Source organism: Gossypium hirsutum, chromosome D12 (genome assembly GCF_007990345.1).
Source record: "Gossypium hirsutum isolate 1008001.06 chromosome D12, Gossypium_hirsutum_v2.1, whole genome shotgun sequence".
Lineage (NCBI taxonomy): Eukaryota > Viridiplantae > Streptophyta > Magnoliopsida > Malvales > Malvaceae > Gossypium > Gossypium hirsutum.
Window position 1 is genome coordinate 1,245,152 of NC_053448.1, and position 17,602 is coordinate 1,262,753.

The 17,602-nt window shown below is 31.6% G+C and overlaps 3 protein-coding genes across 9 annotated transcripts; all 3 read left to right on the forward strand.

The window, feature by feature from the left end:
* Nucleotides 1–1,926: 1,926 nt before the first annotated feature.
* LOC121224610 (glutathione S-transferase F6) lies at nucleotides 1,927–3,697 on the forward strand. The gene is made up of 3 exons (XM_041108127.1): nucleotides 1,927–2,222; nucleotides 2,323–2,371; nucleotides 3,015–3,697. Exons 1-3 carry the CDS (start codon nucleotides 2,073–2,075, stop codon nucleotides 3,461–3,463), a joined length of 648 nt encoding a protein of 215 aa, XP_040964061.1. The 5' UTR covers nucleotides 1,927–2,072; the 3' UTR covers nucleotides 3,464–3,697.
* A 565-nt stretch (nucleotides 3,698–4,262) lies between these two features.
* Nucleotides 4,263–8,445, forward strand: LOC121224609 (dephospho-CoA kinase). 7 transcript variants are annotated; one of them, XR_005922191.1, is made up of 6 exons: nucleotides 4,263–4,638; nucleotides 4,823–4,989; nucleotides 5,069–5,214; nucleotides 5,722–6,755; nucleotides 7,468–7,549; nucleotides 7,652–8,445. XR_005922191.1 is itself a non-coding variant. In XM_041108125.1 (4 exons), the coding sequence occupies exons 1-4, from the start codon at nucleotides 4,572–4,574 to the stop codon at nucleotides 6,158–6,160; spliced, it is 819 nt and encodes a 272-aa protein (XP_040964059.1). In that variant the 5' UTR covers nucleotides 4,263–4,571; the 3' UTR covers nucleotides 6,161–8,445. The 7 variants fall into 7 exon arrangements, 2 of the variants coding, with proteins under 2 accessions (XP_040964059.1, XP_040964060.1); XR_005922190.1 differs by having other exon boundaries at nucleotides 5,722–7,549; XR_005922189.1 differs by having other exon boundaries at nucleotides 6,997–8,445.
* A 5,420-nt stretch (nucleotides 8,446–13,865) lies between these two features.
* On the forward strand, nucleotides 13,866–15,426 carry LOC107944836 (heavy metal-associated isoprenylated plant protein 35). Its single transcript, XM_016878669.2, has 3 exons — nucleotides 13,866–13,996; nucleotides 14,110–14,185; nucleotides 14,298–15,426. The coding sequence occupies exons 1-3, from the start codon at nucleotides 13,946–13,948 to the stop codon at nucleotides 15,062–15,064; spliced, it is 894 nt and encodes a 297-aa protein (XP_016734158.2). The 5' UTR covers nucleotides 13,866–13,945; the 3' UTR covers nucleotides 15,065–15,426.
* The last annotated feature ends 2,176 nt before the right edge of the window (nucleotides 15,427–17,602 follow it).

Here is a 17,602-nt window from a genome sequence, read left to right on the forward strand (position 1 = left end):
TATGGGTTAGGAAGAGCTATGGGTAGTTCTAAACATTGTATAAAAAAGAACAAGTATAATCAGAACCTATAATGAGATTGTTAAATAATATTTTTTTATATATTTTTATCTATTCTAAATTGAAATTTATGTAATTTAAGTGAAATAAGAAAATTGAGTTATTTTATTATATAAGACTAAAAGAAATGGTTTGGTAATTTAGCTGACCTAAAAGCAAAGTCTATTTCACACAACTCATACCATTATTCTTGGGGGTTTGGACTTTGAAAAACTAAATCATTACACCACAACTACTCCAATTTTTAAATATGGTTTTGTTTGACTTTTTTAGATCAGTGTTGCTAATCTCTAATATACAAATTATCTTTTTAAAAATATAATATGTAATATTTATTGGTATATAATAGTCTATATCTTTATAAATTTTAAAGTATTCAATTAAATTTTTATTATTTTTTAGGGGACCAAAATATAATTTTACCATTACTATTTTAAAATTTGATAAACTATAAAGAGCCTAAATGAAAAAAAATTATTTTAAAAGGTTGAGAGCCCTACCAATCCCTTAACTCCGCCACTACTCCATCACATAAATTATTAAAATCTCCTAAAAAGTTAATCTAAAAAAAAATCTATTGAACTACCCAAACTTCCATATATATTTTTCTAATAAAAGAAGTGTTGTAAGAATAATATATTTTAATTTTCTTATAACTTTCAATATAAATTATGAAAAACAACATAAATTAGATTAATTAAGTTTTTTTTTAACAATTTCATTATAAGTTCCTCTCCCAACTCATAAATAAAAAGATAATGTACTTCAGCACACTCGAACCTGTGTCCTTCTATATTGTTACCAATACCCATACTAATCGAGCTAATACTCAATCGACAATTATGTTTTAATATTTCATCACAAATTTTTTATATACGCTAAAATATAAATTACAAGTTGTTGATTCCACCCATTTTACACTGATTTTATTTAAGTAGGATATTGAAGTAAAAATGTCCTGATAACTCCAAAAAGTTATTGATTTAAAAAAAAAATTAAAAGTAAAATATATAATTGTTGATCCAACTTTCATAAATGTTTATTTTGGGTAACCAACAAATTTTTTTATTTTAAGTGCTATTTTAAAAATTATTTTTATTTTGGTCACTCATCGTTAAATCAATATTATTATATATTTATTTTAACCCTTTAGTTTCAGTAAATTTTCGTTTTGCTTACTTATTTTATTTTTTAAGATTAATTTTAGTTTTTATAAAAAATAAAAAAAAACTTGATTTTTATGGAGAAAGCCTTGGGTTTTTACATAAAAAAATCATTTAATCTTTTATTTTTAGAGTTAATTTAAGTTTTTCCATTGAAAGGGAAAAATTGGAATTCTATAGAGAATTACATAATTTTTATAGAAAAAAATGATTTTATCTTTTTTAGTTTAATTTAAATTTTCCTTTTTAGAATACATTTTATTTTTATTGATAAAGGAGGAAAACTTGAGTTTTTATGAGGAAAACTTGGGGGGGGGGGTTATAAGAAAAAACTATTTTTATCTTTTTAATTTCCTTTTTTTCCCACTTTTAAAAATAAACTTAGTTTTTTAGTATCAAGGAAAAACTTGGTCTCATCTATGTAGTTGAATAACTCAAATTCTTGTAAAAATACAATTCAAAAAAGAGAAACGAGTTACTAAAATGGAAATTTATTAAAGTTAGATGACTAAAATGAACATATAATAACATTGAATTGACCAGGAGTGACCAAAATGAAAATTATTTTTGACGGTAGTGCCTAAGATGAAAATGATTTGTAAGAGTAGTGCTTAAGATGAAAATTTTTAGTTTTCAGTGCCCGAAATAAAAAAATTATGAAAGTTGGATGACCAACTATTTAGTTTACCCAAAAATTAATTAAAATGGAGACTTCAAGAAGGACGGAAAGGTGTCTCCTCCCACCACGCTTTATAAATTAAGTGCATAAAGCGTTCCATTCGCCCAAAAACCCACAAACAAAAAAAGTGTCTCATTTTTAGCAAAGTTACAGTCGTCCTCATCGAACAACTATGGCAGCCATCAAAGTCCACGGAAGCCCTATGTCCACTGCTACACAGAGGGTTCTTGCATGCCTTCACGAGAAAGGTACTGATTTTCAGTTTGTTCCCATAAACATGGCTGCCGGTGAACATAAATCCGAAAACTACCTTTCCCTCAATGTAAGTTTTTCGATAATCACAGATCTGTTTTTTTTTAATCTTTTTTATCTAGTAATCCGTGTTTTCCATGAATCTAATAATTCTCGTCCGGTTGATACAGCCATTCGGTCAAGTTCCAGCTTTTGAAGACGGGGACTTAAAGCTCTTCGGTGCATTTTTTTGACCCAAACCCTTAGTTTTCTTAGCAGTCCTACTGTTTTATTTAATACGATGTTACTTACTCATAACCTTAAACTCTTGAATCGGAGAAAAATAGGCGTTTAAGTGTGATGATTATTAAAATAGCAACGGTGTTGCGGATTTACTGCTATATATGGCTTGGTTTGAGTATGAATTTTTCAACGAGGTAGTTAGTAATAAATTAATTTTAGGGTGGATTTGGATGGGCTATGAGTGTATCTTATAGTATAAAAATAGTGGATAGTGTAAAAACAACTGTTAGATCTATTGTGGGACAAATAGTGGATTAGCTACTCACTTGAGAATAGGTATTTTGTTGGGGGCCAGAATGAACTCAAAAAAATTGAAGGAGAAGGTAAAAATTTTTAATTCATTAGTATGAGATTAGGGGCGAAGCCAGTCAGGGGCTAGGATGAAATTAAAATTTTTTGTATTAAAATAGTTTAAATTAAATTATTAAATTTTGAGAGGGTCGAAGTTTTCCTTTCATAAAATGGCAAAAAGAGATTAAATTGATTTTTTAGTTCATTTTTCATGCCTATGCTAAACGGATATTGAGTTGCTTATCATTTCTTTTCATGATTAGCTAACCTTAACTTTTGTACAATGCAGAGTCAAGAGCAATCACCCATTACATTGCTCATGAATACAGCGACAAAGGGACCCAACTCTTAATCCCTGGCTCTAACAAGGATATGGCTGTCTTAGAATTATGGAAGGAAGTGGAAGCCCACCAGTTCGATTCTCCATCTTCAAAAATAGCCTGGGAGGCGTTTTACAAGCCATTTTTCGGCATGGTTACCGACTCCGCGGCTGTGGAGGAAAATGAAGGTAAGCTTGCCAAAGTTCTTGACGTGTACGAGGCTCGATTGACACAGTCAAAATACTTGGCAAGTGACTGCTTCACCTTGGCCGACCTGCATCACATTCCCAACATTCAATGCTTGTTGGCTACACCTGCCAAGAAGCTGATTGATTCTCGTCCGCATGTTTGTGCTTGGGTGAAGGAGATCACTGCTAGGCCTGCTTGGTCTAAGGTCCTCGCTATGCAAAAACAGTGAAAGGTTTCGGCGATTTGGCGCCCACCCGAGCTGATATCAGTAGTCCAATGTTGAATAAGTCCTTCGCATGTTTATTTCGGTGTTTAAAGTCTAATTCGCATAGACTTTTTTTGAGTGTGGTCTGCATTCTTGGGGCCCTCTTCTTATGTTTTTTGTCCTTTTATGTGTCGATTGACTTTGTGCTTGTGGTTGGTTCATCGCTCATCTACGACTAATATACTACAATAATTTACACCTGCTGTTGAATATGATTTCTTAATTATTTTCATTTTATTTTATGGTATGAGTATAATTAGAATACAATATTTATTTAAACAAAAAGAATCTAAAATATAAAAGCTGTCAGAAAATGAAAATATGTAAGAATTTTATTAAATTTAAATACCTTTTAAGAGTAACATAATTTATAGAATTTATATTTTGGTCATTTATCTTCGAAAACAATAATTAAAATTTATTGGGTTGTTAAAATTATTTACTGATCGAAAGTTTTTCATCCCTTTCTCTTTTGTAAGTTTTTTTTTCTGTTTAAAATAATTTTAAATGTCACGAATTTGCGAATTAAAATCTAAATATTTTTTCTTTTATCTTCGACATTGACTGATAGATCAATTTGAATTTGAAGTATGTTTTTTACTGATTAATGGATATTAATTTACTGTATCAATCGTCGAGTCATTGTTTAGAGCTCTTGCTAGTTGAACTTTAAAAAAAAATTTAATAGCTTAGTGATCTAAATAAATTTTTTTGAATAGTTTACTGATTTAAATAAGAAAACTTTTGGTTAATTTAGTGATATTTTTTATCCTTTTAAAGTCGAATGATCAAAATGTAAATTTATTAATAGTTAAGTGATATTGGATGTAATTTACCCAAATTTTAAATATTTAAATTTCCCTTATTCAAGATTTAACTAAAATCTGGGATTCTATTTTTCAAATTAAAGAAGTAAAGAAATTATCAGGGGAATTAGGTCAGGACTCAGGAGTAAGACATAACAGATAGCATAAAAAATAGTAGCAAATTTAGGGCAGTGTGGTGTGCTCCACTTTCAGGTTTGTGGAAACGAGGTGGTAAGTTGAGCCATTTTGGGCAGAAATAAAGGCAAATGCTGGTGGGTTCTTTTGGGATCCAGAAGGTGTCGGTGACACAACAGTTTTGTCTCTCTATCTTCGGTATTTCTATATTTCATATGTTACACGTTTGTATTTTTGAATCAGAAATCCAATTTAATTTGTAATTGGAATTAAATATTTTCAAATATGAAATTACCTTTAAAAAAAAAGGAATTCATTTTTTTCTTCTATTTTTGTTAATTAAGTTTGAGTGGGAGATTGATAAATTTTTTTTTTAATAAAGTAGGCGGCGAAGGAAACAGGGGATTGGTCAAAGGGAAAGATCTGAAACAGGGAGCGAAAATGAGGTTGGTAGGGCTGACCGGCGGGATTGCTTCAGGGAAGAGTACCGTCTCTTCCATGTTCAAGCACAGCCATATTCCCGTCGTCGATGCTGACATCGTTGCTCGGGTACTCTCCCCTTTTTCTTGGGGCCTATCACCTGTTTGATGAAATTACGAACTGGTGCTTTTTATTTTTTATTTTGCAGGATGCCTTGAAGAAGAACTCCGGCGGGTACAAAAAAGTGGTGGCGGCATTCGGACCGGACATTTTACAAGATGATGGCCAAGTTGATCGTTTGAAATTGGGACGAATTGTCTTCTCTGATGCCTCCAAACGTCAACTCCTTAATCGGTTGATTTTTCATTCATTTCATCCTCTTCCTTTTTAAATATTTTAAACTCATATTCATGTTTGGAATAGCTTTAAAGCTTTGTTTCTCTACTATTATACTTATCCGGTAGTCTATAGTAGTCCTGGAGGTCAGAATTTTATCTCCAAATTGCAAATTTTATTAGCATTTTTAGTGTAAAATTTGGTCTTTCTTTAGTTCGTTTTGTATGCATGATTTTCTCAATGTTATAGCAAATTGATATCATGATCTCCTAGGAGGTTGCTTTTTAACGATTTAAAGGCTATTGGAAGTTATGTATGTTGCCTTGTGGTTCTCAAGTCATGGAGGTTAAATTCTAGTACTTTGACGTTTAATTTTTGCCAAGGCTAAATGGTGGAAAATCTAAGTGCCCTTTTGTCCCTGGAGGTAATCTGGATGGAGGCTTGATTACTATCATCTGTCATTTACCTTGTCTTGAAACTGCGGATTGTATTGATTCCTTAGTTTGGTTAATTTTCTTCTCGTAGGTTATTGGCTCCCTATATATCTTCTGGCATATTTTTAGAAATTTTGAAGCTTTGGTTAAAAGGTCATAAGGTGATCATTCTTGACATTCCGTTGTTGTTTGAGGCCAAGATGGATAAGTGGACAAGACCCATTGTTGTTGTATGGGTTGATCCTGAAACACAACTTCGACGACTTATGGAAAGAGATAATTCGACAGAGGAGGATGCCAGGAACAGGATTAATGCTCAGATGTCTCTAGATTTGAAGAAGAGCCAAGCAGATATTGTGATAGATAACACTGGATCACGTCAAGACTTGCAGGAAAGGTTCAGTGAGGTACTGTCGCAGGTCAAAAGGCCCTTGACATGGACTGAATTCTGGCTTTCAAGGGATGGAGCCTTGACAGCTTTACTTGGTGTGATAATTGGTGTTCTTGCAGGCAAGAATTTTTTTTGGTAATTTATAGGTACTGCAATCACCACCGAGGCACCAACTTGTGGTTTCAAACTGGTAATAAATCTAGTCTTTTCTTGATGAGGAGGTGATGTTGTTGTAGGTATAAATAACAGCAAATAAGATGAATTATGCTTACTCCTGCCAATTTTATATTTAAGAATTCACTATTGTACCTTTTACTTAAAGGTTGTAGAATGTTGTTGGTTTTCTTTCGATTGCTAACTGTGATATACGTAGTTTTTTATACCATGAAACTTAGATTTACCTTCAAACTCTTTACATTACTTGGTATAAATTGAATAATCATTTAATAATCTAGATGTGAATCTGACTATATTGTTACCGAGACTAAAGATGCCTGATGTAAAATTGAACTTGCTTCTGATTATTTTCATGCCATAGAATGAAATTATGGAATTGGTTTCTGTTTTTACTTTTAACTTTAGGACCATAGAAGTAGGTACCTTTTTGTTGCTACTGCAGGCTTACTGGGTTCACACCAGGCTGAAGAGATTTCATTGATTGTAGTGGAAAAGTATTTCAGCTCGCTTGGTTCCATAAAACTCCTGGCTGCTGATTACTTTCTTTGATTGATTCTGTAAGTTCCTTCCATCCCCACCTCATCCTTCCGTGGGTTCATAATTAAATCAGATTCTTCTGTTATTACTTGAATAATATACTTGAATTTAACTACTACATTTTTGAATTGCCTTGTTTTATGATTTGATTGTTCCCTACCTAGCATTCATCATCTGTGGTAGTCCTTCATTTAGTATTCCCCGGTATAATATGCTTCATACTTTACTGCCTTACCTAATCTACAGCTTCTTTTGATCTAGTTGAAGGCAAATACCATAATGAGTGGTCTACTCGCTGAGATAAGTCCCCTTAAGTGTGGTTGTATACTGCATTAAGGTTGTTGCCGCCATCAGATTTTATTGAATTCTTCTTTTAAGATTTGGGTGATAAGACTTTTAATGATAATAAACCTGTTCCTTTTGCACTATTTCTGTACAAAGGGCATAAAAGCAAGACCTATGAATTGTGAGTGCCAAGTGTTGTCACAAGTCTAGCATGGTAGAGCCATTGGCTTAGACTAAGTGTATTGGGTGGTGTTTTACAAAGTCCATTAAAGTTTCTTATCCTCTTTTCTGGGGTAAATATCTATACATACCAGTTAACTTAAAAGCTTCCAATTCTTTTTCAAAGGTGCTCGTACCACTGAATTAGGTTGTTCAAAGCTAGCAAGGTTACAATGGCTATATAATTTATTTTGTAGTTGAACTTTGTTAATTTCTACTTCCGTTAAGGGCACTTGCGGTCGTTGTTCACTTTCATGTCTGGCTGTTGAAAGCATGAACTGGACAAATCGAGAGATTTATCTTCATACAGGTACGTCTAGGTTTTTCTTATGCTATCATTTGTTGGTTTATAACTATTTTTCATTGAGATGTTTGACATAAATGAGAACCAAAACTGATAAGATATTCTCAGAGTAGAAATGGGGGTAAAGCAAGGGACGGGAAGGAACACTTGCTTCTTTTGATGTCTGATTTTATGAGGTCTAATTCTGCTTTTATTCAATTTACTCTTTGTACCTACTTTTTTTATTATTTAAAAATTAAGGTTCAATTAATAACACCATTAGAGACCATCATATTAGGTGGCATTTGTAAAAAAATAAATTTGATCATATGACCAATTTGAAGCCTTGTGGAAACCATGTAAATAAATAAAGTTGCTGTCATGATTGGGCTATGAATGGTAAAATATATGACTAGAAAAATAAAAAATAAGAAAAATCGGTTTTCACTACTTGCTTTTCTAAAATGAATTTATTTTCTTATTCATATAATTTAATTCAACGTAAGTCTTTTATTGGTATTGTCTGTTGGACTTCAAAATTTAAATCAAAAGAGTAGAGGGATTAAATTTCAAATGTGTGAAGGGTAGAGGGACTAAGAGATAATTAAACTGTTTTATGGTCCTTGTAATTAGTGGCATATTGCAAATAACTGAAGTATGTGTGACTGGAGAAATAATTAATGTTCCCCGCTAACCGGCCGCTTATGACAAAACTGTAACTATATGCGAGGTCTTCACTATACCTTTTTAAGCAGCTTCAAGAAGAGCAAAGGCACAACAATGGTTATTATTAATTATTAGCCACTCTTGATTTTTATGATTTCAGGTAGGTTTGTTTGTAATTATATATGTGTGGCATATTTGGATAACTACATTACTCGATGGATTTTACTAAATTCGGTTTAATCGGAGTATTTTAATTATATTTTTCAATTTTTTGAATAGGGCAAGAATTTGAGTAATTATGTAAATATTTTTTACAAGTTTAAATTATAATTTTTTATATTATAAGCATGGATTCGTGTTTGGGATGATTATGGTCAAAATTTTATTATATTATAAATCTTAGAAAATTTTTGTATTTTATAAAGTTATAACAAAAATTTTTTATATTATTTAAATCTTAAAATATTTTAAATTTATGGTCAAAAAGTTTATTATAAAAAATAATTTACATGGTCTAAAAATTAACTTATTTATGTGTTCATATTATATGTTATAAAAATAACATGCTTATTTGCAAAAAAAAAATTATCATAATTTATTTGTAAAAAAATCTAAAATTATGACAAAAAATTATATTATTTATAAGAAGTGTTATGAAAGTTATTGGATAATTTATAATTGTTTTATAAAAGTTATATTTTATGAACTTTATATTAGTTTTTTCTTCAGTGTAGTTTTTCTCCAAATTAAGGGTCTGTTTGATTGCCAGTAAAATATTTTTCGTAAAATGGTTTCGGGAAAATGTTTTACTTTTCTGTAAAATGATTTACTGGAAAATATTTTCTAGTGTTTGATTGAATCTGTGTAAAATATTTTCGGCTGTTTGGCAGATTTCCTGAAAATATTTTTCAAAAAAATTGTTTTTACATATATTGATATATATTAATAAAGTTTTATATTTTAAATTATTTTTACATATATTGCAATGATTTATTTATAACAATACTCAATTATTAAGCTACAATATTAATCGTTATAAATTGAAAAAAATTAATATCAAATAAATTATTTGTAATTGTGTTAAAAAAACAAGTATTGAATAATTAAAAAAACAAGTTACTGAAAAATCGATAAACATAAGCAATTTTTTACCGGAAATGAAGGAAGGAATGAAGGAGGCGATAGAGATGAGAGCACGGAAAATGTTTTACGGAAATTGAAAGGGTAAGACATTTTCCCTAAAATGTAACTCATTTTCTCTTGTTTTGGAGTTCATTTTCCAAATGGAAAATGTTTTCCGCCAATCAAACGCTGAAAAAGTTGGAAATGATTTTCCGGAAAATCAATTCCTTCAATCAAACAGATCCTAAGTTTGTATAAATTCTTATAATTAACGCTACTATTTACACCATGAACTTAAATAATATAGGGTGGAAGTTGATTATACAAAAACAAAAGATTTTCTTGCATCATATCATAAATTATGATATTATTTGAGAAAATGGAGTTAGACACAAGCATTAAAAGCGATTAGCAAACTCTTTAATTTGAGACATTCAAAGTTTCAAAGTGTAGCTGAGAGGACATTTGTTGTTCTAAAAGAATTATTTCTTATATTAACATCTCATTAGTATAGAATAAAAAAAAATAAGATTAGATCGTACTAGTATGTTGCATATTTCATAATTTTATTCATAGGTGGATTTGAGATAATTCATATTTCGAAAGTACATAGAAGAAAGAGGTCTTGATAACTTTAATGATATCAATTCAAATGATGATGAACTCGATCAAGGACCAATATTTAATAAAATGAGTGAGGGAATAACCCAATAAATATGAAACACTAGAAAAGTAAGATAAAATTGTATATAATGTTTATTTTTCTTGTTAATTTTATTAGTAATCGTATTATCAACTATTTTTCAAGATTAACATGATACATATAATGATTTGATTTTAATTTTTGTTACTTTTTTAGTTTTTTTTATCGTGGTAATAATTTTTTAATAGTAATTAATAATTTTTTTTTAAAAATGACTATATAATTACAATTTGTACTACTAAACATGATATAAGAAATTAAAATGTAATTACACTCCATCAGTCAAACACGTTTAGAGAATTACAATTTTTTGTAATTACAAGAGAGTGTAATTATCACCCTTGTAATTGCACTTTTATTCAATTACTCTATACTGTCTAAACACCTTTAAGGTTAAAAAATAGTGCTTAAATACTTAATCTAATAGCATCGGTCGTAGAATATTACATCTTTAAATTATGTGTTTTGTCTTGTTAAAGGTTGAGCAAAAAAATTGAGAAAACCAAAAAATCAATTCGACCAATGTATTTGGTTCGGTAATGGGTTGATGTTATCACTCAAAACGCACAATTCAGTTCGGGTTTAATTTTTCATATGAAATCCGTTTTATTTAAATCAAATTGAATAAAAAAAATCTACGTTTAAAGGAATTGTCCTAATAGAATAGTTATTATTATTATTATTATTATTATTAAAAATTAGATACGATCATAGAAAAAATTAAAGTTAGGAAAATATTTCATAAAAAAGGTTATGAAAGTGTAGTTTTATATTATAGTAAGTGAATTTTTTTTAAGTTTAATAATTATAATTATAAGCATATGCATAATTCTAAATTTAAAAAAATAGTTTATGAAATTTTATAATATTTTATTTATAAAAGAAATAATTATTCACAAGTTGTCAATTATATATATTTGATTGTTAAAAATTTAATCGATTATGCAATGACCCAGTTATAATTAATCGAAACTAATAATTAATTAAACTAGTTGAAAGAAATGACACAACCAAATAGGTATACGAATGATTTAATATTAATTTTTTTAACAACTTCGAATAATTTAACTTAAAATATTTTTTAAATAGTGTTATGGATCATTATGATATTAATTTAATTATTTAATTCACTTTGTACATGTATAAATGAATATAGAGCATGTATTATGTTGTGAAAAAATCAATAATTATAATAATTGATTTTTTTGGTCCAAAATAAGGTGATATTGATTTTTTTACAAGGCCCAAATTTGCTAAATACCACCGAATCAAATCGAACCGTAATTATTGGTTTTGAATATTCGATTTTTATTCAATATGGTTGCGATATCAAAAGTTAAAAATTAAATAGAACAGCTCGATTCAATTTTTATCCAAAAATAGAACTGAACTGAACCGAACTGAATACACTTTTAATTAAAAGATTATTTTAAAAATTTTAGATGATAGTGTTATTATTTATTTTATTAACATGCTCGTAGATCAAATATTAAATTTTGTGGCTTAAAGTATTTTGGTTTAATTTTAGTATTAGTCCTTATACTTTATAAAAGTTGTGGATTTAGTCTTTTACTTTAATTTGATCATTTTTAGTCTTTGTGCTTTTTGTATTGGTCCACTTTAGTCCCTGTATTTTTTGAATTTTGAAAATTTGAGTCCAAACCTAAATAGTAGTAGTTAAACATGTTTAGTTAAATTCAATTACTAGTCATGTACTATGCACACAATTGTAGATTTAGTCCATATTCTCCAATTGAATCATTTTAAGTCCCTATCCTTTTCGAATTTTGAAATTTCAATGTTGACGCAAATGGTGTGTGGCCAGACCATGCGATATAGCCCAGGCCGTGTGGCCAATCATGTAACTTTCAAAATGATTTCACACAGCCGTGTAAAAAGACCGTGTGCGGCACATGGCCTTGTGATAGCCTGTGTGCACCCAAAATGACCCCTAATGCAAACCAATTTAACATCCATTTCTTGGACACCAAACCAAAATTTTTCCAATCACTTTCACATGGTTAAAACACATTCAAACATATAAAAAACATGCCAATAACAAAACCTAAGTGCCCATCCAATGTATACTTATTGGTACCACAACAAAACATTCAAACATACATATTGCAATAGGAAGTTCAACATTTAATTGCTTCTACAAATGCTCATTGTAACACCCTTTGCTCGACCCAATCGTTGGGTCTGAGCTATAGAATACTACACTCGTTGCCAAAGTAGCAATGAACGAAAATATACTCAATTTATGTTCTTATACATTAAATATGAGAAAAACATGCATATGATATGATATAAAACAATTCTGGGTCTTACACGAACTTAACTTACGAAAGCTCTTATGCTAACCCGAGCTTGAACTAGGACCAAATTGTGAAGTTTTAAAATTCTTGAATCGATGTCGTGACTTCGTTATCTCCTCGTTGCAGTGTGGTCATCTCATGAGTCACGTCACGAATATATGATGTGAACGCTACGACGTCACTCTCTGTCAGGCAACATTGCGACGTCAAAAGCCCGTCGTCACGATGTTGCCCTATTTTTGGCAAAAATACACATTTGGTACCCAATTCAATTGTATCAAACCATTTCCTAAGTGTTTCATTCAACCTTACACAAGAATTAAGCTATTAGACCAAGTCAATGACTACCAATTCAAGTATCTAATCATTTAATCCAACCAATCTTTAACATACAATCCAACAATTTAGCGTTTAAACATATTTAAATCCATTTCACCTATCCACGCCAAAAATGCTTTCATTACAATCTCAAAACAAGTTCATTTTACCTATTGGAAACTAAACCATTCAATGAGTTTGACTAAGCTATAAAGCATGTTTAACATTTAGCTTACCGTTCCTACATCCTTAATCCAATTTAACTAATACATATAGTCTAATTGATAGCTTAAACATACCAAAACATTCAAAAGCAAAATCACTATTTATATAGCATCAAACTTAACCAAAATATGTACCATTAAGTTATATACCAAATGGTATGATCAAAATCAACCATTACCACAACTAACATAAGACTTTCATTTCAAAATGATAATTTGTGTACTAAAGCCCTTATATACATGCATGCCACATAGCCTAGAGGTCAAATTGAACATATAACTACCATCTGAAGATAATGTATGCTCCTTATCCCTTGCCTTTTCCCTAGTGCTTCAGCTATTGGAAGTAGTTCTAAGGATGGAGTGAGTTTGGTGTCCTCCACGATTTTTTTACCTTGGTGTCACCACTTATGGGGTGTTGTTTCATTGTCCATTTCTCATCTTTTTATTACTCAATCTTTTGTCAGTACCGATGCATTAACCCGAAATCTCTCTGATCTAATGGTTGAAGCCTCCTCTATTAGGTTTGGTGTTATTTGTGTGAGTCTCGATTGGAGGATATTGATCTTTTATTTGCTTTAGGGTTGTTTTGTTTAGCCTATAAGATTTAAGATGATTTATGGCCTGTGTTACTATTATTTTCAAATACCCAATTTGTTGCGCTCGTTGTGCTTTTAGTAATGAAGTTTTATTGAATGCCAACATTTGGTTTAGCGGTACTAGACATTGACCCAAAGACTCAGTTTGTGAGCTTGAGTTGTAGGGCGTTTGTTTGTGATGTTTGAGTTGACATTAATTTACCCCTCTTAAATTCAGGGACTCAAATGATAAATGTAAAAAGAAAAACTTTTATTTGAAAAAAAAACATAAAAAATTGAAAGTCACGTGATTAAGCTAAGGCCGGGAGTAAGAGTTCACGCCGAATAATATTGCACTGTACATCACATTTTCAGTTCCATTTTTCTCCTATAAATATAATCATTTCTCATTTTATTCTATAAAGAGGTTTTTGGTCCCCTTCTCTCAACACTTTCCTCCCCCCCCCCTCTTCCCTCCACTCTCTCACTCAGAGATGGCTACTAAAGCTGCTGATGAAGAACCTGTTGGAGCACTGAAATATAAGGTGAGACATATACTTACATATATACTAATAGGTATTTCATCTTTTGCTCATATTTGATGCATTTAATGTTAATTTTCTAAATTAGTCCCCCCCCTTTCTTTACTGTTTTATAGACATGGGTCTTGAAAGTCCTCATCCATTGTGAAGGCTGCAAGAAGAAAGTCAAGAAAGTTCTTCAAGCCATTGATGGTACGTCGTACATACATATATACAGATATATGTATGTACGTATTTCATAAGAAATGGAGATACTGTTTTTATTTCAGTCTCTTTTTGTTTCACTTTTAATTATTCTTTTCAGGTGTTTATGAGACGAAAATAGATTCTCAACAGCACAAGGTGACAGTCACTAGCAGCGTCGATGCAGAAACACTCATCAAGAAGCTGACGAAGTCTGGGAAATACGTTGAGCTTTGGCCGGAATTAAAGCCTGAGAAGAAAGACAAAAAGTCTGGGAAAACAAGTGACAAGCAAAAAGACGGCGGAGAAAAAGCTGGTGATGATGACCATGGTCCAAAGAATAATTCAGCAGAGAAGAAGCCTGAACCAGCCGCTGCCAAAAATGGCGGTGTTGGTGGCGATAAAGGTTCTGCTAAAGATAACCAGCATCCAAAAGGGGACCAAAAGGGAGGTAAAAGCGAAGAACCTGACCCTACCCAAAGTACTGCTGCTGGTGGTAAAAAGAAGAAAAAGAAAGGGCAGAAAAGCAACCCTGGTCCCAACGGTGATACACCACCACCACCCAGTGAGACTCAGTCAGCCATGGCAGTGGCACTCCCAGTCCCAGTCCCAGACCATACCTCACCACCACCACCACCACCACCCAATGCTTCAATCGATCTAAATCCTCCAAATCAACCAATGTATCCTTACACACCTATGTACTATGGACCTCCATTTTGTGGGGTAAGTTACAACACCATTTACCGTAGCTCAAGCTCTTCATATTATGCTCCCACCATGCATTCAAATCCATACGGACCACCAGCTACACCGTCTGATCCAATCAATAAATTCAGTGAAGATGATTCTTACGATGACGATGAGAGTGGCTGCTCAATCATGTGAACGTTGAAAAAATGGGGTACATGCAGAGAAGAATTTTGTGTTAATGAAGAGGGAGGATATAGGAAGGGATTAATTTTGTAAGATGCAAAAATAATTTTAAAAAACAAAAATATCAAAAGGGGTACTTTATGCTTAGGGAGAAATAAAAAGCTGTTTCTGCTTTTTATTGGGGTTTGTAGGGTTTTTATAGTTATTAGGTTGTCTTTATTTATGTTGTCTGTCTGTAATATTTTTGCTACTGTTTTTGGGGTTTCGTTATTAAGCACTATAAAAGCCCTTTTAAAGGGGTATTGTAGGGCCTGAAGAAAAAAATCTCTCACTTCCCCCTCTTTGTTATTTTATGAAAAGAAGAATTTTGTTCATCTTGCCTCTCTCTCTTTCTATCTCATTTTCCCCTATAAAAGCTCTCATTTTGGAAATATAAAAATAAAAGTAGGACTAAAATCCAAATATATGAATAGTATAGGGAGTAAAGCACATTTTAACCAAATATATATTATATTAAGAAATGCTTAAAGATGTAGTTTTAGGAAGCTATTTTAATTATATATATATATTGTTTTGGTTAAGACATGCTTGTATTGTATGTATGTCTTTTGCTTTCAACGCTAAGGGGATATTAGTAGGTTCCCATTTCTCCCTAAAGAAAGAAAATTTAGGTTTAATTTGAAAAATTGTCTATTTGTTTTTGTTGTTTAATCCTTTAACCCTAAACTTTAGCTAATTAGGCACTTAAAATGCTCGAAAACCCATGTTTGGATTCGGATGATTATGTATGTACGGTACCTCACATAACAAAGAGATAAGCTTTTGTTTCAATTACCTTGAAAAAAAAAGGGAAGGTAGAACCTTAAAAACCCGTTAATTGCACCAAACATCCTTAAATTATTGTTTAAATTTTCAAAACGCTTTAATTAAATACTAAAAAATATAACCAGTATCGTATTAATGGGGCCTTTCCATCAACTTAGCCGGGTGTTTAATGGTAGTTTGGATATATTGCAAAGCATATTCAAAACACACTAATCAAATTGTAAACGTGATTATATTTAACTCGCCAAGTCCAAATTGTTGATGCGCTAGGTACAAAAACATTTACAATTTGATCCAAATAATTTTAATATATTTCATATCAGATTTAAGCTAGCATTTAATGCCCAAACTAATTGTTAAACTGATGGAAGGTTAGGTTTAGATTGATATGAAACTGATAATTTAAGGATTCAATTAAAATATTTTAAAATCCATAGACCAATTTAAAATCTAAACCCTAGTTTAAGGTTGCCTGTTTCAATTAACCCAATAGGTCATAACAGAATTTTCGTGATATCCCCCATTCCACATCTTTACCTTTTATCTTGAAGCAGAATTTCCATGGTGGATTATACTTACGTTTTACATATCTTGAAAGGGAAAGTTGGGGAATATACGTATATAATACAATACCTAAGCATAATTTATCTTTCCTCAGTGTTTGAATTATTGGTTACTTCAATCCATCATTCTCACCATTCCCACTCATTAATTAAGGATGTTCTTATCAAGCTTAATCACATGTTGCACTGTACTCTTCTCTATCGAATAAACTAAGGGTTTCTTTGAACGAGCGTTTAGCTTTCTTTTTATCTCACGCTACAGTATCTAAACTCATTGTCCACCGTGTAAGCACTAAATTTTTGTCCGACTAGAATTTGTGTTTAATTTTCAAAATTTCAAAAAAAAAATTTAAAAATAAAAATTACATTTTGACCCCTAAATTTTTCCTAAATTTCATTTTGACCCTTAAACTTTCTTTAAATTTCACTTAGATCCCTAAACTTTCATTAAATTTCATTTTAATCCTAAATTTTCTAAAAATTACATTTAGCTCCAGAAGTTTTGCTGCATTTGTGATTTGGTCCTTCAGACAGGTTACGTGATTTGGGGCACCCACTTCCCAGATTTTCAGGCCACAAACATGGGTGGCTGCTCCTTCTTCACCTACCACCTGCAAAAAGGAAGCAAATATCAACTATAAAATGGGTTTAAAACCCCAAAATCAAACCCCCACACCCACGAAAAAAATCAAAAAAACTTGCAAAAAGAGAGATTTTTTCGAAGGAAAAAAGAAGAAAAGAGAAGAAAAGAGAAAGAGGAGAAGAAAAGAAAGAGTACCAGCGTCGGAGGAGGTAGTGGCGGCGCAAGCGGTGGTGGCGGCTAGGGTTCGTGTAGGAGGAGAAGAAGAAGAAGAAGAAGAAGAAGAAGAAAGAAGAAGAAAGAAGAAGAAAGAAAAAAAAAGAAAAAAATTTAACAATCGGGTCAAACCGACCCGATCCGACCCGTGACCCAAGAAGACCCAGCAGCAACCCAAACCCAAACCCAACAGCCCAAAAAAAATTTAATTAAAAAAAACAACACAAAAAAAAAGAAAAGAAAAAACAGCCCAGAAAAAAGAAGCAGGCCACAGCAGCCCACCAGCATCAGCAGCCCGCGCGGCCCAATCCCAGCAGGCCCAGCAGTCCCGGCCCAATCTGAAGCAGGCCAGGAAAAAAGGAGAGA

Bases quoted from the DNA above. Each gene is read 5' to 3' on its own strand.
- LOC107944836 (XM_016878669.2), top strand. From the start codon at position 13,946: ATGGCTACTAAAGCTGCTGATGAAGAACCTGTTGGAGCACTGAAATAT. The intron at 13,997-14,109 runs GTGAGACATATA...ACTGTTTTATAG, and splicing joins TTGGAGCACTGAAATATAAG to ACATGGGTCTTGAAAGTCCT. The intron at 14,186-14,297 runs GTACGTCGTACA...TATTCTTTTCAG, and splicing joins AGTTCTTCAAGCCATTGATG to GTGTTTATGAGACGAAAATA.
- LOC121224610 (XM_041108127.1), top strand. From the start codon at position 2,073: ATGGCAGCCATCAAAGTCCACGGAAGCCCTATGTCCACTGCTACACAG. The intron at 2,223-2,322 runs GTAAGTTTTTCG...CGGTTGATACAG, and splicing joins AAAACTACCTTTCCCTCAAT to CCATTCGGTCAAGTTCCAGC. The intron at 2,372-3,014 runs GTGCATTTTTTT...TGTACAATGCAG, and splicing joins CGGGGACTTAAAGCTCTTCG to AGTCAAGAGCAATCACCCAT.
- LOC121224609 (XM_041108125.1), top strand. From the start codon at position 4,572: ATGCTGGTGGGTTCTTTTGGGATCCAGAAGGTGTCGGTGACACAACAG. The intron at 4,639-4,822 runs GTATTTCTATAT...TTTTTAATAAAG, and splicing joins GTTTTGTCTCTCTATCTTCG to TAGGCGGCGAAGGAAACAGG. The intron at 5,215-5,721 runs GTTGATTTTTCA...TTCTTCTCGTAG, and splicing joins AAACGTCAACTCCTTAATCG to GTTATTGGCTCCCTATATAT.